At 40.2% G+C, this 24,526-nt stretch overlaps 1 protein-coding gene across 1 annotated transcript; it reads right to left on the reverse strand.

Moving 5' to 3' along the window:
• Positions 1-5,215: 5,215 nt before the first annotated feature.
• On the reverse strand, positions 5,216-23,180 carry LOC145395881 (putative monocarboxylate transporter 5). Its single transcript, XM_080269404.1, has 14 exons — positions 23,040-23,180; positions 22,090-22,285; positions 21,393-21,536; positions 20,698-20,883; positions 19,916-20,024; positions 15,241-15,364; positions 14,323-14,455; positions 13,764-13,943; positions 13,219-13,334; positions 12,822-13,047; positions 12,424-12,539; positions 11,875-11,998; positions 10,790-10,915; positions 5,216-9,223 (listed from the first exon to the last, which is right to left on the reverse strand). Exons 1-14 carry the CDS (start codon positions 23,178-23,180, stop codon positions 9,057-9,059), a joined length of 2,088 nt encoding a protein of 695 aa, XP_080125530.1. The 3' UTR covers positions 5,216-9,056.
• Positions 23,181-24,526: the final 1,346 nt, after the last annotated feature.

Genomic DNA, 24,526 nt, shown 5'->3' on the forward strand with positions numbered 1-24,526 from the left:
GTATAACAGTTGCATAAGACTTCATTGCTATGCATGTTATTTCAGCTGATTTTCATCACTTTTTTTTTTATGATGTAGTATCGTGCTTCCTTACTGCATTTGTAAGTGTACTGAACATGATAATTTTTGCTCCATGTAGCCTATGTGTCACTGTATCCCTTTGCTCTCATGAACCCTTCCTGCTTGGCCTTCAGCGACATGCCCCAGAATGTTGTGGTTTGTGCTGAAAGAGAATCTAAATAAAAAATAGTCGACCCATGCTCCTCAAGTCACTTGTTATGGATTCAAATGATCCATATGGCATCTAGCCTTTATTCCAATAGCTGGTGCTTCAGAGAATGTACCAGTTTACTACCAATGACCTTAAAGAGAAAGTCCCCCATTATTAAAACAGAGCACAAAGATGTATACAATCCCCTAACTTTTGCAAATAATTTCTGAAGCATATGATGATGGTACAATACATTTGTCTTTCGTATCATTACTGAATACACACAGTAATGTGGAATGTAGGCTGACACATATAAATAAGCCAGACCTCTGGGATAAGCTGCCCGTATACCTGTGGGTTACCCACTTAGTTAAATGAATCAAACCACAAGAGTAGTCTCCTTCCTTATTCCACATCTTTCACGAATCTGATTTTCTTATCCTATCCTTTCAATACAGCTCCCAAACAGTCCCATTTCCACTGCTCTCATGACTTTTCATACCCATGCCATACCAGTCTCGCATCCCATGTTATGGTGGACACTGACAGTATAATTATGGTCCTCTAGCAACATCTATACTTAGTCCTCTCTTTCATAACAAGGCTTTCACAGCACCTCGACCAACTTTCTGGAGCCATTATGCATTCCACTTCCTAACAAACTTGTATATCATCATCCTGCCCCTTTTTCCCTACCTGCAAATGGGGTGAGGTAGGATAAAGTAAAAGGAAAGAACATGAGTGGGAGAAATGAGCAACAGCATGCCCTATGAAACCTATCATACATGCATTCATGTACCCCACATCCTGGTTCCACCTGATAGGTACACTTGAACGGTTCATATTTTCCCCTCCTACACAGTCAATCCAACGACTGTCAAGTCAAAAAGGAGTGCCAGACCCATGTCATACACTCTTCCGTACAAAATTCATCCAGCCCGTACAATAGTTAGTAACCTGCCTTCTAAGCTGAAATGGTTTATCTTGTATAGTATTACACAGCTGTAGGCTACCACAAATCATACACAAAAATTCCAGTTGTCAATCCATGATTAATCTTGTATCACCTTATCAGGAGCACAGAGGCCTAGGGCAAGGTTACTCATGCTAAACATTTATGGCATGAGTAAACACTAGCTTGCCCTTGGGTGATATTATGTGAACAATAAATCCCAAACACACTCCAGATTTATGCACTAATGACTCACATCCCCATTGCACCACTAGACACCCTCAAGAGGGATATAAAGAATTATTAACAGATTTCATTTACTGGTACAGTATTAATACAGGTATTTATTTTCTATGGTATACTAAACTGCATATTGTATGGACAACAATGACTGGCAGAAGATCAATCACATATTTTATCAGCCTTACTTCTATTTTGTTACAACAGTTTTGAGGATAAAGACTGTTTCACAAAACTCAATGCACCAGAATAATTTTCTTCACATTGCACTCCCCAAACAGATCAGATATGATCTAAAATATTGTGCCTATAAAGAACTAGATACAGTATCTTTCTATCTTTGCATTTTCCAGTGGTGAGATATGGCACCACAGATTCCTCTTGCCATGAAAGTGCAAGAAAGATTACATTCAATGAATGATAATGGCACAAGAAAGCAATTCAAAATGATATTACATGTGAAAAGCTGCTTATCAATCACTTTATTCTAAAATGTATCCGACGTATAATTTCAAGAATAATATTGTCACTTAGGAAAATATATATTGGCCTGTGACAGGTACCCTACATTATACAATATAAATAACCATAAGACTGCAACTAGGCCTGCTAATAACTCCTTCAGTACAGTGATGTGTTTATCATGAAATTCTTGCTATCTCCAGATTATTGTTTTCAGTTCAGGAGACACATTTCAAACTGGAGGGGGTTAGATATACAGTATTCTACTTTAACATCTTTGCTACCAGAGTGCTCCTCTTTTCCACTAGGGTACTCCTCTTCTCTACTAGGCTGCTCCACTACTAGGGTACTCCTCTTCTCTACTAGGCTGCTCCTCTTCACTACTAGGGTACTCCTCTTCTCTACTAGGCTGCTCCTCTTCTCTACTAGGCTGCTCCTCTTCACTACTAGGGTGCTCTCTTAAGCTAAATAAAATACTGCTAGTGAAAGATTAAAATACAATAGGCAGCCTTTAAGTCACAGATATATTCCAAAGTATAATATCAAACATTTTTCCATACATTTGCTGGTGGTGTCAACACAGGAAGACTAACAAATCAGCCATAAAGGTAGCAAGAAAAGTTTTATGAGCAATTCTGTAGATGAAGCAGCTCCACAACGCATATTCTTGTCTGATGAGGAGGCTCCCTAACACCTCTTTTTTTGCTATTTATTTTCCAAACTACCCATTAATAATCTTTTTTATGTTTCTTACATCTATTTAATATCAAAACAGATTGCATGAATAACACACAAAAATATAGCAATGGAGCATACAGAAATAAACCAGCAAAGGATGAGGTGTTAGTAAGCTTCCTAACTGCACAAGAATATCATCCTAAGATTCTGTTCCACCTATTGATTTTATTCAGTGGACTATATCATGAAGGTTTGAGAGTGTTTGTATTGTTACTATTAATCCTCTCATGGCCAAAATAAACCTTTTCCTCTATGCAGTATTCTATTTCAGCTACTGCCTGAAAATATATACAGCCAAAAGTGTGTCAAAGAAACCTGAAACTACAAACTAGGAACATCAAACAAATGGCTTATAACAGGGACATAAGTACACTATGAAACACAACAGTTTTGATTCAGGATGGCATGATAAACTTATATTTGCCCTAGAAGAATATGTGGCTACCAGAGCAGTGTTTAGGCTACATATGTTTTTATACTTGCTGTGCTATTTTTTTTTTTTTCCTGTTTTTTCATGTGCTGTGCTAATCTTAATGTTTATGGTGTTTTGATGTGTACTGTGCAATGCCTGATTTTTATGCTGTTTTTATGTGTTTGTTTTAATGGGAGTTGTGCTAGTTTGTACCTGAGGCTCTTGTAGTTTGATTGATCTCCCTTTGGTCTGAAGGCAGCAAAATGATATGCATTCCTTACAAGTTTATTTTAGACAACCATTTATTGTTTATGCTTGTATTCTTCGCAAAGCATGTTTATATTAGTGAACCATGTATCGCTGATGCCTGTTGTGCTTAAAGTCAGATTAAACTCCTCAACACATGGACATCTTTTTCATTTTAAATAGGCTAAAAAAAAAAAAAAAAGCTCAGGAAAGATCTCTACCCTTCAAGGAGTTAATTTTTCATTTTTAGTTTACTCTTGCTACTTCCAGCCAATTTCACTCATTTTAGGCAGAATTTCTTGTTGTGAAGGAGTCAGTAAAGGCTGTCCAATACCCCTCTAGCCCCCCAAATCTCTCTAGTTTCAGAAATTTGTCTAAGGATGGCAAAGAATAAACTAAATTATACGTCATAGGATTCCAAAGGTTAATCCGTTGAGCTTGGAGATTTTTTTTTTTCACTGTATTCTTGCCATTTTTTGATAATCATATTAGACTAAGAATAGATTTTTTTCAACTGGGTGGGTTAGGTATAGCATTAAAAAACTCCTTCAGTATGAGAGGCCTTTTCTTAAGTTGTAATAAATCACCTGGTGGCAGTAGTAATAGTAGTAGTAGTAATAGTGGTTGTATTAGATGTACAGCATAATAGTTGCTGTAGTAGCAGACATACAGTATAATAGTAGTATGTGTAGTAGTAGTAGTAGCAGACATACAGTATAGTAGTAGTAGTAGTAGTAGTAATAGTAGTAGTGGCAGACATACAGTATAATAACAGTAGTAATAGTAGTAGTAGTAGTAGTAATAGTAGTAGTAGCAGACATACAGTATAATAACAGTAGTAATAGTAGTAGCAGTAGTAATAGTATTAGTTGTATCCAAAGGCTCATCTCTATGTGAAGCAGGTGGACTGCAGGCTGAAGATGCCCTCCTCCTACAGTCCACCATTCACCTTTTGGGGGATAGGGAGAAAGATCAAGTACATTTGTATAACTAGACACCTCCACTGTCCATTTATATCAGTGCCACCACATGAAGGCAACCCTCTCCGGCACCTCATGACAGTAACAATAATTCAAAAATGGCATCTCCCAAATTCAGTCAGTTTAAGTACTGTACCTGCATTGCTTCCCTACAGTGGACATAATAAATTGATGGTTCATATTAGTACGTGGCAAATTATACAACAGAGTGCCAGAGTACTTTAGTTCACCGAATATCACACAAAATGAAGAGTACGAGAACCTTTTAATCCAATGATAATTCTAGTTTATTCCTGTTATCTCCTGACGATTTTGTTTAGCTCATAAAGATGCCCCATATCATATAAAAGGAGTTACTGAAGGCTAAATTTATTCCTTCCATTTTGTAAAGCCTCCCCTAAGTTGGGTAAAATAACCAGTGTAAAAAAATAACAATTCTGAAGTGGAAAGGGTTAATTACATCCCTCAAATAATTACATTTTTAAAGAAGTGAATAAGGAAAAAATATGTAAAAGAGAGAGCAGCAGTGAAAGAGGAATAAATGCTGAGGGAACAAAAACTTAGCCCCTGTTATACGGCTGTGGCTTTTTCGGTTTACTCTTGCTGTCAGACTATTTTATTTAGCTTATGAGAGTCCCCTTGTAGCAGAAGAGGGAAAAACAAACAAAGAAAAAAAAGATCTCCAATGCTGAATTAAATTGTCTGGAAATAGAAAACAAAAATAAAAAAGAAAAGAAAGAAAAAATCAGACTGAATTGTTTACCAAGAAATATTAAGAGAAAATACAGTAAGAGAATAGGTGGAACTGCAAATAACCACCTTCACTAACATTCTTTTTTTCTTTTTAATTCATCTTATTTTTAGATGATTTAGTTAGCTAAGGGAAACAAATCAGCTTGGAAGGGTTACATTCTGCCTTCAAAACAGTCACATCAACACAAGAGACGTTTCCTCTGTCTGGTCAGGTTGAGAGACTGATTCAGACTGGAAGGGTTAGGTAAAGTCTTCATTATTCCCTCCAAAGGTAGAGATCATATCTGAGTTTAATACAGTACCAGCAATAAAGTAAAAAATAAATAAATAAATAAATAAAATACATCATTGGATTAAAGGGTTGAAGAGCAAGACATCCACCTAACTGAATACCTTATACAGTAAACCCTCTCATAACGAACCTCGATATTGTAAATTCAGGGTTTAATGAACTGTTTGTGGCAGCTGAACGCTCTCATATAACAAAAGGTTCAGTATATGCTATGACCTCTTTTTCACACCTAAAGATGGAGTGAGGTAGGATTCAGAAAGCAAGGAGAAAACATGATAAAGGGAGAACTATCAACAGCATGCTGAGCAATATGCGTGGATTAAAAACAAGAAGCTAAATAGTGTCCTACATAATGTACCGTAATGTACAGTAGTGTACTTTATAAACTGTACATATATAACCATGAGTATACTGAGTGTAGAGGGAGCAGAGCAGCCAGTAATCTGAAGGTAAATAAAAAATATATATTTGTTGTCTTAGTTAACTGTAATTTATTAATGATTTATAACCTTCAGTGATCAACATTACAGTACACAATAGTACAGTATATCTCTGCATGTATACAATATTGAGTTGTACAGTACCATATTAAGCCCACAGAAAATTAAAATGCACTGTCACCACTCTGGGTACCATAATGTATTTAACATAGTAGGTAGGTATATGATGAATCTGGGTTCACATTTTTAGATAACTGTTGAACACTGAATTTAATGAACTTTCAGATTAAAGACTTACCATTCCCCCAATTAGTTCATTATACAGAGGATTTACTGTAATGTGCTTGCTAGATAAAATAAATGAAAAATGAAAACTTCACAAATAATTAGGTATATTTAGAGCAATCTGAAACTAAAAATTATTTTAAGTGCAAGTCACAAATACTGTATATAAGTACAAAATCTGTCCATATCTGGCTGTCCTAACTATGTACAAATCTGTATATTTAACTATAAATTAACGCTACTTTTTCATATATAAACCTACAGATGCTATCTGAGCAATATACACGTTTAGCTACATATTTACAAAGCACAATATAAAATGGGACTCTTAACTTACATATCACTGTTATATTATTGATTTGCACTTACATCTATTACCGCCAACTCCCTCCTGTTGTACTATTCACTAATTCCCCTAAGGAGACACTAGAAGTTTCACAAGAGTTTGAGTTGCTTTACAGTGCTATGCATTGCTTGGAGCTTAGATAAGTACAGACAGTCCTCATTATAAGTCAGCAATATGTTCCAAAATATCACAACATTTTCCATATGATTTGTACTGTAAATCTGGGTCAAAGAGTAACTGCCACTCCCATATTGCCCCATTCAAGGCATAGGGAACAAGCCTAATCCAGTACAGTACTTCCATGGACAGATGACCAGCCTCCCCTTGACGGCATAACGTGAATGATAACCCTCCAGTCACCTCTTAGGAATCAAGTCTATACAAGGCTGTCACTCTGACTGGGTGCTCTTACCACCAGATCACCAGGTGCCATGTGAAGTTTACTTTTTAGGCAACAATGGAACTCAAACATGCAATTTTGCTATACATTATGAGGGACTTTATAGCAAAAAGGAGCATAAAAAAAACGGTGACTTATTATAAGGACTTACTGTATAGACAACTAACTATTACACCTGAACCATACCTGATATAACATTTCCATTCTATACAACACTGCCCCTCATCTTTACTGCATATGCACACACTAACTCCTTGGCTGCATACTACCAACTTTGTCTTTTCTAGCTATTTGTCTGATTATTTTATTCAGTTCAGACATGGTTAACATCAAATACTTTTATTTAGTTCAAACCTACCACAGTAAGAACATAAAGTCTCAAATACTGTAATATTTTGACCAGGAATTAAGGCATTTTACTCTAGTTAACGCCCTCAGAAAACCTGCCACAGTCAAAGGATAAGTACTGTAGGAGATTTATATTGCACAACACTCAGCAGATATTTGTATACTCCTGTCTCAGGTGTGATCACCCACTTGCTGCCTAAGATTTTAACTAAATGTACGAGGTTGAGAGGTGTTATGAGCATTTTTTACTCTCATGCAACCCACCACAAATACTGCAGAATATATCAACATCCCAACCCTTAACTCCACCTTCAACAGTAGGGTGAGGGGGAATATGACCCGTATTTTTGTCGTTTAAGGATGATCTCTAGCACCACTTCCTATATGAGTTATTTCGACTACATCTTGCCAGCCTCTGCATTACATAAATTCTCCAGTATCACCATGCTCTCCATAAATAACGTAAAAAAGGCTAGCCATATCCAACAATAAACAGCGGAGGAAGAGGTGGTAGAGAGCTTCCTTAACTGACAGGAATACAAGCCTATGTCTTTATTTATCTTTCGATCTTTTACCACCCCACCAGAAGCATAGGAAACCAGGGCTAGCATATTTAATTCTGGTATTTTAGGCGTGAGTGACTAGTTGTGCCCCCCTTTCCCAGGAGAACACGAATTTCACTTCATAGCAGTCCAATATTTTTTCCATGGCAAAATTATACGAGCCAGCCCAGATCACCTCCCAGGATATGGCACTTGGGTACAAAATACATGAAGAGACTACCAATAAATAAAAGTCTGATCTAAGATATACAGACAAACAGGGTACTAATGCAGGCTCATAAATATTCCCTGGGATCTTTCTAATATTATTCCATTGTTAGTTGCTGGCTTAATTCACCCCCCAGGAAGCAGTGGTTGGCTAACAATACGTAGGGTAGCCAACATCACTACATTTTTTTCACACATCCTAACTTCCCATTCCATGATGTTCCTCAGATCCTCTCCGTCTTAATGTATTTCCCACGGCAATATTTCAGGAGCCAGCCCAAATCAGCTCTCAGAATATGGCACTAGGATGAAGTAAGTACACAAAATCAGTACAGTATTTGGGGGGGGGGGGAGGCAGTAGATTGGTAAAGAAAATCAGTACAATACTTGAAATAAAAAATAAGACAAAAGTACTTTTTTGTCCATGTCAGGAGCCAATCTGCATAAACTCCCTGGACATCAATGTTGGCTGATGATACATAAACAAATACATTAATCTGAAAATCTAATGCTCCACTTTCCATGTTTTTCCCCAGTTTCTTTCATGTCAACATTCCATGGCAATGTGTTATCAGCCAGCCTGGATCACCTCCCAGGATATGGCACTTGGCTAAAGACACCATACATTAACAAACAGGTTACCATTACTGTATTTCAACCATCTTTCCTAAACTCCTGTTTCTATGACTTTCCCAGTTTCTTTCTCAACAATATTCTTTTTATATCAACATGTTTGGAGCCAGCCTGGATCACGACCCAGGATATGGTATTAGGCTCATGATAAGTACACAAATACGCTGCCTCATTTGGGTTGAGATTAACAAACAAACTTACAACCAATTCTCTGTCCAAATTAGAATGTGTTTTTTCAGGAGAAGAATCATGGGTTCTTTCCTCTACACTCCCTGTTTGTTCTAAAAACACAAATCTTACAAATGACAGAGGATTAACCTCATCCTGGTCAGAGTAACTCTAGTATTCCAGCAAACTCCAGACTATTTTATTCAGCTGACTGAGTATAATAGGCTGAGAATGGTGTTATTATCCATCCCATGCTTGGAGTAACTCTATGCTGCTAATCCAACAAACAAATGGCCATTATTCAACTGAGAGTGAGCTTCTGGAGCCTGTGAGTTAAGTGTAAGTTTGTCTATGAATCCCAGCCCAGTGTTCCACCCATCCTAAGCTCCCATTTCCATGTTGTTGGCGCGTTTCTTTCTCTCTGCTCTTTCATCCTCCCATTGCTTCACTCTTCTGAGGGGGAAGCACACGATGCCCGATAAGGCAAACAGGCCACCAAACACGTAGAAGCTCGTGTCATACGACTTTGTCAGGTCAACAAAGGCACCTGGTAGGGACAATGTATAAGTTATCAAAATGCTATTAAACTTTTATATCATCATTTAACACAACACTATACAAGCATAAAATATGCGGGACATATCCTAGCCATTAAGTTACCCACTTGCAAACATGGTTATTGCAAGATCATAAGAAAATATACTCAGAATCATAAAAAAATATGGTAACTGTCAATCTCATATTACTCTTTGCAGCAACCAGAACATTTAAAGGAAGGAAACTGATCTACAACTGACAGCATTATACACAGACTGTAATCCATGGAACATGTTGCTTAATTTTACACGATGGCTGCTGTTCAAGCCACAGTATCTCCTGCAGCATCCTGACAGTCCCCCAACCTTAAGGTCCCTTCTCAAGACCTCATCCTACAACCTCCTTATTCTGCCCACAAAGACTGTCCTGTCTGCATTTACTGTGGATCTGTAAAGCAATGCACCCGCTTATTCTTACATATCCTTTCCACACCACACCACCTCAGCCTTTGTGTGCTTTCTACACATCGTCCAACCACTTCTGACTCTAGTGACTGAGCTAGCTTTCTCACCACTCCCTGCATTAATCTCATCTCCCAAGTAGATCACTCAGCAATACTCTCAAGACCTACATCTACATCAATTTTCTCCATACTTGGCTGGATCATATGATCTTCCTTTGCATATGGCACACTCAGGACTTGTTATACCTCACGATCTACCTTCCATACCACTTCATCTCCTATGTACCCATCTTCCACAAACACCACACAAGATGGAGATACTGCCAGTTCCTCCCTTGCATATGGCATAAGGTGGAAATCTGCCTTTACTGCCTCATTCTCTACTCCACCCACTTTCACATATGCTCTTGAACCATCAAGCTTTTCATTACCAAGCATACCAATCCCAACTTCCTCATTGTTCACCATAAGGTCCCTCCAGTAATGCTATCAGGGAAGTAAGTTTGTCTTCTGAACTGGCAAAATAAACAATATTAACTGCAGAACTACACTAACCCCTTGATACCAGTGACGTAGTTTTTTATTTATTCTTGTTACTTCCGACAATTTTATTCTGTTTAGGGACATCCTATTCCATTGAAAGGAATAATGAGGATTATAGACATCTCCTCCGGTTCAAAAAGTCTCTCCTTGGTTAAATAAAATTGTTTGGAGATAGCAAGAATAAAACAGACATCATCTGAACCATTGTTGTGACTCCAGGCTCACCAGGACATGAGCCCATTGGACTGCAGGAAACTGGTCACTTCAGCTCGGCTTTCCCAGAAATATTTTGCTGAGGTTATGTTGAAGGACTGTTTGTGCTGTGAGGATGAGGTGAGTGTGTTGTGGTGTGAGAGGCTGCATTACAGTGAGGACATACGGACAGATTATGTGCTGTGTTTTGTGTTGCATGAATGAGATGCATGAGGTGAGTGTGCTGTGGTGTGAGAGGCTGCACTGTAAGCTGTATTTTGTGTTGTGAGAATGAGATGTTTGAGGTGAGCTAATGTGTTGTGGTTTGTGGGGCTGAGTGAAGGGGTTAACTACAACTTATAGTGAGGAGCCACTGACCTGCCACAGGGCTGCCGAAGATGCCCGCAATGCCTTGGAAAAGCAGGAGGAGACCAAAGGCATTCGTTAATTTTTCAAGACCCAGGAGTTCTACCAGGAGGATGGAACGCAAGGAGGCAAAGGCAGCTGTAAGATTAATAAGAAAAAAGTATTAAGGACAAAATCTTAAAACTCTACCAACAGCACCACAGCCCTAAAAATAAATAAATAAAATGTGAACTGGAGATTATTATGCTCGTGAGGTGGGACTTGCATTCCACTGGCTTAAATACGGTAATAATATAGTCCAATTTCACTGGGTATGCTCCTGATGCTTCTCCCACTTTCATTGTCTCTCTTTTTTTCTGTAGCTTACCCTTTTAGGAGGGAAAAGGGTTGGAATGATGATGACTTTATGACCTTATACAGTTTTAAAAGGGTTACATGGTCTCTAAATATCAACATCATTTGAGGGTGTTTGAAACATCATCATCATTAGGATTATTCATGTGGCGGGAAACAGCTAACTGACATTTCCTCAATTAACTCCTACTGCATGCTTGCTGTTAAAGTGCTCTACTGCATAATCTTTCTCATATCCATGCATGTAGCCATAAAAAAATAAATAAATAAAAATAAATACAGTCTATAAATAAGAACAACAGAGGCAGCCAACATCCATCCACATTTAGTACTGCTACCTTCCAATACCTCCACACAATCTGGTGAGCCAGACAAGTTTCTTGTAACATAGGAAACTATTTACTACACTAGAAGATAACCATATAACCAAATGGACTCCTGATGGTCTAGTGGGGTAATGTGTTCAGACCAGATTTGGCCCAGAGGAATGGTTAGGGTTTATTCCTTACATAATGACACTCATGGCTTAGCAACTGGCCACCTTAAAAGTCAAGAGTGAATAGCCTAGCTCTACTCCCCAACACTACTGACTGAACAATAACAGGTGTGGATGATAGAATAAATATGAAAATAATGGATATTCAATCTTTACTACAATGTCAGGCTATTTGAATGCAACTCTGCAACTCATAATCTTCAGTCAAAGTGCATGTGCAATACAACATACTGTAATGCTGACTCACCGACTGACACACCGAAGGCGACGGAGTAAGTGAGCAAGAGAGACTGGTCAGACATGAGAGGCAGCAGCATTGTGGCTCCACCACCCAGTAACAGCGATAAGTTGTTTACATACAAAGCATCAACCTGAAGATAATGTACAATATGAAAACTTATAACAGATATTACAGGGATACCAACAGAGAATATATAACTGTATTTGTACAAATAAAGATGTAAGTACAATACCTGAAGTGGTAAATGGTCATCTTTGAGCTGATTTAGTCATATGAAAATATAATTTTTAAACCTACAGTTCTGTATACAACTACAGTTGCTTTCTTGATTATCCAGTGCTCCAGCAATAGACGGCATTCTTTCAGTCTCAGAATTTTTTTAGACAAAGTGATATTTGTCTTGTATAGTGTTCTAGACAGCAATACAGATGTAGTATAACTGTGCTTTTCACTTTGATTTGGTTGTTATGGAACTCTTTAAAAAAAAAAAAAAAAAAAAAAAAAAAGAGGAGGAGGAGGATCTGGCATATACAACACTGTGATAATGTAAGTTACCTTTGGATGGTCTGAGATCCAGCCACAAGCAATCCTGCCTAATGTGTTGGTGATGCCAATGGTGGACACCAGGGTGGCAATGGAGCCTTCATCTATTCCTTTGTCATGGGCGTAGCCTGTGTAGAAATACATAGCACTGATAATGAACACAGTATATCATTCTGATTACCTGTTTATTGTACAGCAGAGTAGGTCAGTTGTATCCTCACTATCACCAAATAAACATTCACCCATTCACTACCATCAAACAATCACTCACTCAACCAAACAACCACTCACTAATATCTAACCACACTGGAAAATTAAATAAAAGTAAGTAAATAAGTAAAATTAAATACAGGTAAGTAAAAATTGGTAAACAAGCAAGTAAAATCATGGTTAGCAATACAAACACTCACCTGGCAGAAACATGAAGGGAACGAATAGCGCCATGAGCGACATAAACCCAGCCACCCCGAGGACGATGAATGTGGGTGACGTAAGGAGAGAGAAATCAAACATGCGAGTGATGATGGAGGTGAGGGCAGCAGGGCAGCATCGGCACCTCCTTCCCGCCTCCTCCTCCTCTGCTATCTCCTCCAGCGGCAAGTGAGTTACAGACTGGTGGTATCGCTCCACTGACTCCTGATGCGAGATAAAAAAATTATTCAAAATCTTAGGTTGAATTTCTGTTTTCATTACACTCTTTTGGCTTGTTCATATTTCTCTCTCTCTCTCTCTCAACATTCTCTACCCACAAGACACAAAAATACAATGAGAGTCAGACAATCGTAAATAACAAGACAAAGCACTAACCGAGCTCCTGTACTCTGGCAGACGGCGCATGGACCCTGAGTAGAAGATGTCATTACGGTAGAATGGCCTGGCAGTCTCAGTACGCAGGGCGATGCGGGATGGCCGACGGAGGTGTTCTGAGTGGACGGGAAAATGGTGATCAATGGCAGCAGGGAAAAAATCTACTGTATGGTATTAAATCGTATCCAAACCTGGCCTAACCAAACCCCAGCATGACCTAACCTCATCAAATTCAACCTTGCCTGCTCTAACTAAACTAATAAACCCAAGATCTGATAAAACTTAACATCTTAACCAAATCTAACCTACCTCAACCTAAACTCTGATTTAACCCAATTTCACCCAACATTATCACATCCAGCATAGGCCAACCCAACCCAAACCAGCCAGACCTGATCTAATGGAAACAGATCTGAACAAACCTAAATCAACTCAAAACCCAACCTACCCTTACCAAATCTGCCCTGCACTGCCCTGCCCTGCCCTACACAAACCTAACAAATAACCCAAACTGATCTGACTCAACATTTCCCAACCCAACCTACCAACTGAGAGGTTAGGGTTTGCGAGGGCGGGTGCACTCTTATTCCTTGGGCAGTTTCCATTGGCCTGAGTCTCCTGTCCCGGCACTTTCAGCATGGTCTCATTCTTGTTGTTGTCCAGCACCTTGTCTGCCTTCTCCTTCTCTCCATTCTCCTCTTCACACTGCTCTTGACTGTCAGAATCTGGGAAATGTAAGAAAAAATCATGTATAATTGGTCTATTTCCACCTGAGAGAACTGGGTCACTCTCACTACTTGCATAAAAGTAATGTTCTGTGTTGTACTGACATGGAATTCACTAGGCTTGTTTTATGGTAGGAATGAGTTTCCTTGATTACTAATCACATCCACCCTCCAACTGGACTACGCTTGGCCTAAACTGAGCTGAAAAGAGATCAAGGACCTTTGTCACATCTGACCAAATGTGCTGTACCAGCAGTTTTGATAGGCACCACCTTCCTCCCTACCCAGCTCTTGACCATTACTCTGTGGGATATGAGATGTATCACTGTACAGTACAGTATATTAACCACTGCCTATCAAATTTTAGACTGTGGCATACCCATGAGTGGTCCCTCGCTCTCCTCCTTGATGGGGTCAGGGGTAGAAACAACGATGCCAGGGAAGCTGTACCGCTTTTGTGCACTGCCACCGTGACGCTCTAGCAGGGTTCGTGCCACCACACTGCTGTTTAGCTGGCGGGGGACAAACGGTGGTATTATTAAAGGGGCATCTTGTAAAAACATCTTTTACTTCACCTACAATATATCAGCTATCCATTAATTTTCCATCTAATCCTTAACTCACCCCAACAGATGCACAGAGGCCCTGAACTAAGCTACTGACTCCCGATAAGGTACACAGGAGTAACTACCTACTCCTGTGTGCTAATAGGCAACCCCCAATGCCCATCAGAGTGAGTCTCTCACTTATATAATATCTCATGACAATTGGTTTTCCTATTACTGACAACTAATATAGTTTTTCATGATCTCAAAATCATCTTAGAAATTACAGCTCCCAGTAAAATCAGTCAAGTTACATTTTCAACTACACATACAAGCATCAAATAGACATACATTACTGTATGCATGACCAATGTAACATGACCCATCTGCTTAGCACTTAAGCCCTTCAGCCTCAGCCAACAACTCACTTCCTTTCCCCTGGCTAACACCTGATAATTTTACTCACCACCAGCACGCCTTCCAAAGTCAAAGGTTTAACACCCCACCCCTCTGATGACATATTTTTAAATTAATCTGCCAAAAACAATTTTACTCAACTCAGGAGAGACTTTTCAAACTGGAGGGGTTGGATATGGCTTTCACTAACCATTTCATTACTTGGGTGCTCTCCTAAGTGGAATAATATCAGCTGATACTAAGAACAATAAAACATGATGATATATATGAAGGAGCTACTTTAATAAAATGCCAAAGCAAGATAAAACCCTCAGATGCCAAATGCAGTAGCGTACCTTGATATCTGCTTCTGATAGTGGCTCTTCAAGGTTTGACTTAGAGGGAGTCTTGGAATTCATAGACGCCATGGAGATAGCTGAGGCACACTGACGCATCTGCTCATCACGCGCCCTCTTGATCCTGTGTGGAATGACAAAAATAAAGTGATGGAATAAAGTAACTCCTTCAGCCTGATTATTTCTTCTTCATTTAAATAACAGGTAAGATTCTTGAATAAATCTGCAATCTATTCCCTGTCAATATTTATACTTGTTCATGCAGGAAGAACAAGGACATAAACCTGGTCCAATATCCCATGTCTACTGTTCCTCCTATACAAAAAAATCTTATGAGAGAAAAACTATTGTAGGCTACATGTTTTCTTCTGGAATGATACAGAAGAGAGAGTGGCAAATCTTCCTGTATTTGTGTACTTCCTCCTGCAAAAGTAAGTCAGAGTTGCAACAGGGAGGCGATTGTAAACTATCTATCTATCTATCTATTGCCAGACGCCTCAATCCCGTTTGGGGTGGCCACAAACAAATCGCCTCCAAGTCGCCCTGTCCCCCGCCATTTCACTACCCTGCTCCCAACTCACACCCCCCTCTCTCATATACCTCTCCACCCCATCCCTCCATCTCATCCTCGGTCTCCCCCTCCCTCTTCCACCCTCCACCTCACTCACATACACTCTCTTCGTCAGTCTTTCATCCTCCATCCTCTCCACATGGCCAAACCACCTCAGTGTGTTCCTCACAACGCTTCCTATCACATCCACATCAACACCACAACGCTCCTTTATATCCTCATTCATCAGCCTGTCTCTCCACGTGACTCCACAAGCTCCTCTTAAATAACTCATTTCCACTGCTCTCACTCTTGACTTGTGTCCTTCCAACAACGTCCAAGCTTCACTTCCGTACGTTAGAGTTGGTATCACAATACTGTCATGTAGTAACTTTTTTACTTCCATGCTCACTTCCCTGTTTCTTATCACTGCTTTCAGGGAACCAGCAACCTTTCTTCCCTGCTGTACCCTTTCAAGCACTTCACCCTCCAAACCTCCATCCTTACTCATCACACTACCCAAATACTTAAACATACTCACATTTTCCAATTCCTCACCATCCAACCTCGCTATACATTCACTGACTTCACCTCTCTCAAAGACCATCACTTTACTCTTCCCTACATTCACCTTTAGGTTCCGTTTCTTACACACTCTCTCAAACTCATCCACCAAGCCTTGTAGCTCCCCTTCATCTTCACTCAACAACACAGTATCATCTGCAAACAACAGTACAGGGAGTTTCCAAACACTATCCTCTCTCACCAGGGCCACTCCAACATCCACTACCCTACCTTGTACCTCTTTTATTACCCCATCCATGTACAGATTGAACAACCATGGAGACATGACACATCCCTGTTTCAAACCAACTTTCAAAGAGAAAAATTCACTTAGTTCACCATCCACACGCACTGCAGCCTTAGCACCATCATACATACTCTTCACAGCATTCAACAACTTCCCATCTACTCCATATATTCTTAACACTTTCCACAATCCTTGTCTATCCACCCTGTCATATGCTTTCTCCAAATCCATGAAAGCCGCATACAACTTCTTTCCCTTCTCTAGAAACTTTTCCACTAAAGATCTAAGAATGAATATCTGATCTACACAACCTCTTCCCTTCCTAAAGCCTCCCTGTTCTTCTCCAACTAATTTCTCTGTTCTTTCTCTAACTCTGTCTATAAGTATCCTACCATACACTTTTCCTATTATACTAAGAAGACAAATGCCCCTATGATTACCACATACTTCTTTTTCCCCTTTTCCTTTGTACAAGGGAATAATTATACCTGACTTCCAATCCTCCGGGACTCTACCTTCCTCCCAGGCCAATCTGCACATCTTCCACATCCATTCTACTACTATCTCTCCCCCATGCTTCAGCATCTCACCACACACTCCATCAATTCCTGGGGCTTTCCCAGATTTAACTTTCTTCATTGCTTCCACAATCTCTATCCTACTGATTTCTACCTGTCTTCTCACCTCCCTCCTTCTCCCAGCCATTCCCCAGCCACTTATACTCGCATTACTTCCATCCTCTACGTTCAACAATTCCTTAAAGTGTTCTCTCCATCTGCTCACTTTTTCTCCCTTCTCCACTAGTAATCTACCATGTTTATCTTTCACTCCCCTGCTAACTTCACTTCCACCCTGTCTTACTCTTTTCACTTCTCTCCAGAACATTTTCTTACAGTCCCTCCACTTTACACTCACATTCCTTCCAAATTCCTCATCCACTCTCTTCTTACTCTCTCTTACTAATCTTTTCACCTCTCTCTTCCTTTCCACATATAACTCTCTCTTCTGCCTCTCAACTTCTTCCACGCCCCTATTTCTCATCCATTCATTGTATGCTTTCTTCTATTGTGCCACAGCCTTTTTCACCTCTTCAGTCCACCACGCTGTTCCTTGCACCCCTCCGTCTTCTCTTCCTTCCACACACCACATCACATGCTGCACATATTTCTTCTGTAAATATCTTACACACACACCTTCCACGTCTCCCATCTGCTCCAATTCATATTTGCCCAATCGTTCCTCCACTTCTCTCTTATACTCTGCCTTTTTCTCATCCTCTTGTAACCTTTCCACTCTCCTTGCAACTACTCCTTCCTCTCGTCTTTCCCTTCTTCTATTCCTCCATCTTACTTGCATCCTAATTCTGGCCACCACCAAGTAGTGGTCAGAAAGGCCACTCCCCCAACCTCTATAAACTCTTGCATCCAATATACATCTTCGCATCCTTTCATCCACACACACATAATCAATCATTGCCTTCCTTTCATTCAGTTCACCACCCACCCTTCTCATCACTCGCCATGTATACCTGTGGATCATTTTATGCCTGAAGAGGGTATTGGCTATTACCAACCCCTCCCAGCACAGATGTCCACTAACGCACTCCCATTCTCATCTATCTCAGCAGGCACACCCCACTCACCAACTATTCCATCCACCTTCACATTACCAACTTTACCATTCATATCACCGATCAAAAACACTCTCTCATTCCTTCCAAACTTTTCCATGCACACTTCCACATTTGTCCAGAACTCTTCTCTCACTCTTCTAGCACGATCTTGCGTTGGCGCATACACACACACAATCGCCCACATTTGTATTCCAACTTTCAACTTTACCCACACAATCCTTGACCCAACTGATCCATACTGTCTTATGCTCTTCTTCCATCTTTTACTCACAACTATACACACACTCCTTCCTTTGCCCTCTCATTCTCATCTACTCCTGCACATATACCCCATCCATACTCCCATTCTCTCACACTTTCTCCTCTCCATTTTGTTTCAGTTATTCCACATACATCCACTTTCGCATCCTCAAGCACCTGGACAATCTCTCTCTCTTTCACCTCATCATTCGCTCCTCTTACATTCCATGTACACATTACCAAGTCCTTTGTCCGGTCCTGGGTCGTCAACGTTTGGTCAGTCCTTGTCCGAGGCTTCTTGTTTGTTTTTTTAGTTAGTTGTTTTCCGGGGAGGGGCACTAACCCTCCGCCAACCCTTTTAGTCGCCTTTTACGACAAGCAGGGATACTGGGGGAGTATTCTTGAAAACCCCCCTACCCCCAGGGGTAAACACATGATTATATTCAGCCTAACAGAGATCTCTTGTAGTGTGTGAGTTAATAAAAGACATATGTAATCCCTCCAGTTTAAAAAATCCTTCTAAAGCTGAATATCAACATCTATTAATAAAGAATAAAAAAGACAGCATTAAAATGAAGGAGCTCACATAAAGTGGGGGGAGGAGGGTGAGACAGAGTGAAGGAGAGAATGGATATGATGATACAAGGTTAAAATGGTAACAGGTAATCCCTCTATAGGCTACCCCCTCTGAGGTGTAAGGGCCCAAGGGTAGGCAACCAGTCCAGCACAGTTAAAGGAAGATGACTATAGTGATTTTACTTTAACTTGGCCAGAGATCGAGAAGCATGGACAGCCACCATTAGGTGACCAAGGCCAACGCATGCAAGCATACTGGAGCCTTTATAAACAAAACAAAACAAAATGAAGCTAAATGAGATTCTTGTCCTTGTACAACTTACTTGACATACCTCAGTGGCAGAATAAGACAATACTGTTGTTCTGCATCTCCTTCACAGCAGTTCTTCATGACCTGCATCATATTCCAGCATTAATCTCTTGCCACAACTCAGTAATCAGGATGGAGAGATGGCAATTTTAGGCCAAGCTAGAGTAAACTGGGTATAGACTACTTCTCTTGGGGTGTTACACAAATGAAAAGCTACTGTCACGTCTTAGGGATTAAACCTACGGAGGGGAATCACTTGGGATGGGGTGTCCCAGCAATTGGATGATGCTGGAGAGGGATGCCTTCTTGTGGTGGCACTGATATAACTAGGAGGCTTCATGCCCAGTTACATGGAAGTAAAGGAGGATGGTGGACTCCAGGAGAACTTCAGCCAACAAGTAAAAACAGATGAAGAAAAAACAAGATACAGAGATTAGTCAAAGGAGGAAAGGGAGGAAGAAAAACGTGGAGAAACAAGACAGTTAAGAGATGAGATAGTGTCAGTCACTCATCATCACTATCACTCTTATCAATGCCCGACTTATTTTCTCCTACCTCATAAGCAGTGGTGTGCCTGGGGGTTCAAGGTCGTAATCTGAGTCCTTCTGGGTGACTTGCAGTGGCCGGAATGCCAGGGCAAACAGGGAGCAGGTAAGACTGATGCCTGAAACATACACACATCACCAGTTCAGGTACAACTGATGACATGCACATATCACCAATTCATAAGTCAAAATGTATTCACTTAATAGGTTTACAGGTAAGACTGATACCTGAAACATTTACCTATCACCAACTCATAATTCAAAACACAATAACTTAATACTTTTTACAATAAACCTGTTAACTTAGAATTCTGATTCATTACTACACAATCATATCATAAAATAAAGAGTCAATTGACTAACTCATACTGGCATTTCCTCAATAATGCTGCTACACTAAGTTAACCTTCACCATCATATCAGAAGCACATTAATACTTCTTTCTATACTTAAATTTAAAAAAATCAATATATATATATGAAGCCAATCTTTCATACTTTAAAATATGGTAAAGAACCGTACTGCTAGAAAAACTTTAATTTTATACAACAGCTTCTTGGAACACATGTAATATTCTGTGAGGAATTACTGTACAGTATTTCTTTATGATGATGCAATGGATTTCACACAAGGAATAAAAATCAACTATTTATTGCCTGCTGCTCTGGTTTAGTGTTAATCCCAAATGGCCATGCAATGATAAAACCCTATCTACTGGTAATGATAATTACACATACTGCACAGCACAGTGCTGGTATTACAAAATGCCTTACAAAAACCGTAAGTACTGACCAGCATATACAACAAGGGTCCATCTCCAACTGATAGTTGCCACAAGGTAGTTGTTGAGAGGTGCAAATATGAAGGTGCCGATCCCAGAGCCACACACAGCAATACCAGTGGCCAGCGCTCGACGCTTCTCAAAGTAGAAGCCAGTGGCGATCACAGCTGGCACATAGATGAATCCAAACCCAATGCCTGTGGTGAATAAATAATATGCAGAATAATAAATAATGGCCATGAGTCAGTTTTCTGCTGTTTCTGCACATTATGAAAAACAGTCAGGGACAAAAGTGTGCCTACTATTCTGAATCTTATGATTCATCAAAAATTCTTCACTGTTATTTAGGAGAATGATAATCTGCTTTATCACCACACTAATCCAAATGATTTTTCTAGCAACTATATGATACTAACATACAGCTAATCCTCACTATTAGTCAGGAAGGTTGTCTATAATACCACAACTTGTTACATACAACTTGTGCTGCACACCGGTACTATAATTTGATATGTGGAAGTGGGATTCTAATACAGTACTGCAGTCAATTTTTCTGTAACATATGGACTTTATAGCAAAAAATGAGAGTTTAAAGAAAAAAAGGGGGGGGGGGGGCAACTTTTAATGAGGACTTACTGTATTAGTATTACCGACAGCAACTACTGTATGAACAAACAGTAATTTCTCAAACAGTACACTCTCCTACCTCCAACAACTCCAAAAGTAAACTGAAGGAAGTATATGCTTGTAGCAAACGAGGAGATTCCAAAGGCAACACAAGAAATCACTGATCCCAGGATGCACACAGTTCGGAAACCATACGCATTGGCCAGAGCAGAAACAAATGGACCTGGAAAGAAAATAACAAATCTCACATCCCCTGTAGTAGTGTATATGACTTAATGAATATATATTTCTAGTGTAACATAATGGCTGCTGGTCTAACAGATTAAAACACCAGAGAAAGTAATAGTCATATGTCATGTGTGCAGCACCAAATTGGAATTTCATATTGCTTCTAAAAAGGGATGGCTGTTTGTCTCTGAGTTAGTTGTTTTACAGAGAGGGGCACTAACCCTCTGCCAACCCACTTGCTGACACATGGGGAACACGTATGGATTGGTCATATGCTTGCCACCCAGTAGTGTAAATGGTTTCCTGCCTTACAGGCAACCATTAGGCTTGTCACTCAATGTAAAGCCATCAGAGACGGAAAGACGAGTAGTAAAAAGTGACAGGAAAGATGGGAGAAAGAGGAAGAGAGAAGGGCAGGCACAGAAAAAGAATGATTAAGGTTAAGGAAGAAGTAGGCAGCACCACATACATATATTACAGATATCAAAGGTATTAAACAAAATAAAAGTTGACCTATATTAAAAAAAATGCAACCAGTAAAAACTAACCAATAATGAGATAGAAGCCACTGAGGAGGGAGCTGACCCAAGACACCTCTGCATTTGACACATTGAACTCATCCTTAAATTTAGGCAGCAACATCCCACAGGAAAATATGATGCCGTCCACCACAACATTACACATAAATGATGCTGCCACCACCACCCACCCCCACCCTCCATCTGGCGGTACCACTGCTGACACCTGAAACAATTACAAAAACATTATTAACGGATTACCTAGAGTACATGATAGTATATTATGCATGGTGCTGAAATGGGATGCCTTCATGTGGTGGCACTGATATGGCTGGGTCGTGGAGCTGTCTGATTATACAGACGGCCCTCAACTCCCTCCTTATCCCCCAAAAGGAGGATGGTGGACTGCAGGAGAGGGGTAACTTCAGCCTGCTGTCCACTGGGTTCACATTCAGATGACCCTTGGATTACTACTACTACTACTGCCATTACAGTACAGTACTACTACCAATACTACTACTGCACTTAACTAGAAAAGTCTGTTTTTCTCTGCGTTCCTTTTATCCCTGGAGTAATACATGGTTGATGGATACATTGGACAGAGGTACACATAACCACCTAAAGATGGATTATAAATACGCACCTTCGCCATAGCAAGAACTTCAATACCCTGAGTTTACTAGTTATACATTCTATAAAGCTGAATTTTGGCGTGGTTTTCCCTAACATTTTTTATTTATTTATTTTTTTTCTTGAAGTATGAGGGACGTGATATAGCTGACCTCCGTACTACATACTGGCAATTTAAGCATATTTAAGTATATTTTGCTTTAATACTGCAATACAATGACCCCCATAATGCCAACACTTCTTATGGCCAACACTAGCCCTGCAAGTACTCATGTGTATCCTAGCTAAAATGTATCTTACCCCCTACCCCATTTTTCTCTCTCTCTCTCTCTCTCATGGCAGCCACGTACCACCACTTCCTCCTTCAGCTCTGGTTCCTCAAAATCCTCGTCACTGGCCCCGATGACGAATTTGGCGGGAAGAGTGGTGGTGTTGTCCTGCACCCCGCCGCCACCTGCCTCCGCCTCCTCCCTCACACCGCCCTCCAACATCGTTACGCTTGGGCTGAACACCTGAAATTAAACAAACCATATTAATACTCTTTTTTTTTTCTTATAAAAGGGAGAAGGAACCAAAGACCTGAAGCCCACAAGATTGTTCGTTCCAAAATAAAAATAAAGAAGCGGTGCCAAGGCACAGCAAACCCGTCCCCGGCAGTCATTTTAGTGCTGACATAAACACAAAAGGATATATAGTCAAAGATGTCGTATATCAGATTTGGAGTAAATCCGGCGATTTTACTCCAATCTGAAATTTAGGTTCGACCCACCTGACACTGACCTCCCCCCCCTACTGCTAACTGGGGGGTGACCCCCCTGATGTAATGAGGCATGTTATAGGATACAGATTTGAAAGAGGAACCTTTAGGATTTGGTTTCGTGTCGATATGACGAATTTGAAAGGAGTTATGTTTTTTTTTTTTTTTTTTTTTGGGGGGGGGGCTACAGCCCAGGCATAAACATCACTAATAAGAACAACAATGTACTAGTACTAGGAGATAGTGGGGGAGACTGATGGATAGAGAGAGAGAGAGAGAGAATAACAGTAGCAGCAGCAGCACTAGTAGTAGTAGCAGGGTACTGAGAAAGATATTCTTTGGTAATAGTAGTAGCAGCAACATGTCTTTGGATCAAACTAACTCATCAAAAACTAGAGGGGCACTCAGTGGAGCGCATCTCTCCGACAAGGGCAACATAATTTCCAAACCACTCTTCATAATGGCTTAGGTTTTCTCATCAATGATTGGGGTTTCGCAAAAAGTGTTCTCCGGATGCAGAATCTGTAATACAATCTCTTAATTTTTGAGTAATCCTGCTAACAAACAAAGAACAAACAGGGGTGAAAACATACTCTCTTTGTCAGAAAAAAATTAATAAAAACACAAGCACGTAAAGCACGGCCTGAAACTCGTTACACGGAACACCAAGACAACTCTTTTTACCTCGAGAGAGAGAGAGAGAGAGAGAGAGAGAGAGAGAAAGAGAGAGAGAGAAAGAGAGAGAGAGAGAACCTTCACCATCACCAGAAAAACATACACCATCGACTCACGGCACCAAAAAGCAAAACCACACACACACACACACACACACACACACATCAACCCCTCGTGTGGGTGGAGAGATAAGTAATGACCCAACTGGAGTGCACGAGGACCCTAGACCCTTGTTGGTGCACTCACAGAGGACATACCCCCGCGAAAGGCAGGACATAGCTTGCAATTCTGATATATTATGTCCAATTTTAGAGCTGGGAATTGTTACGTTCAAACGTTTTGCTTCCCACTTCTCTCTCTCCCTCTCTCCCTCTCTCTCTCTCTCTCTCTCTCTCTCTCTCTCTC

The sequence above is a fragment of the Coenobita brevimanus genome, chromosome 33 (assembly GCF_032717465.1).
Source record: "Coenobita brevimanus isolate Jiangsu-jjx chromosome 33, ASM3271746v2, whole genome shotgun sequence".
NCBI classification, from domain to species: Eukaryota; Metazoa; Arthropoda; class Malacostraca; order Decapoda; family Coenobitidae; genus Coenobita; species Coenobita brevimanus.

Coding starts and splice junctions, on each gene's coding strand:
- LOC145395881 (XM_080269404.1), bottom strand. CDS start 23,180: ATGTTGGAGGGCGGTGTGAGGGAGGAGGCGGAGGCAGGTGGCGGCGGG. Junction 13,944..14,322: donor GAGCGAGGGACCACTCATGG/GTATGCCACAGT, acceptor TACATTTCCCAG/ATTCTGACAGTCAAGAGCAG. Junction 10,916..11,874: donor CGCCTTCGGTGTGTCAGTCG/GTGAGTCAGCAT, acceptor TTAATCTTACAG/CTGCCTTTGCCTCCTTGCGT.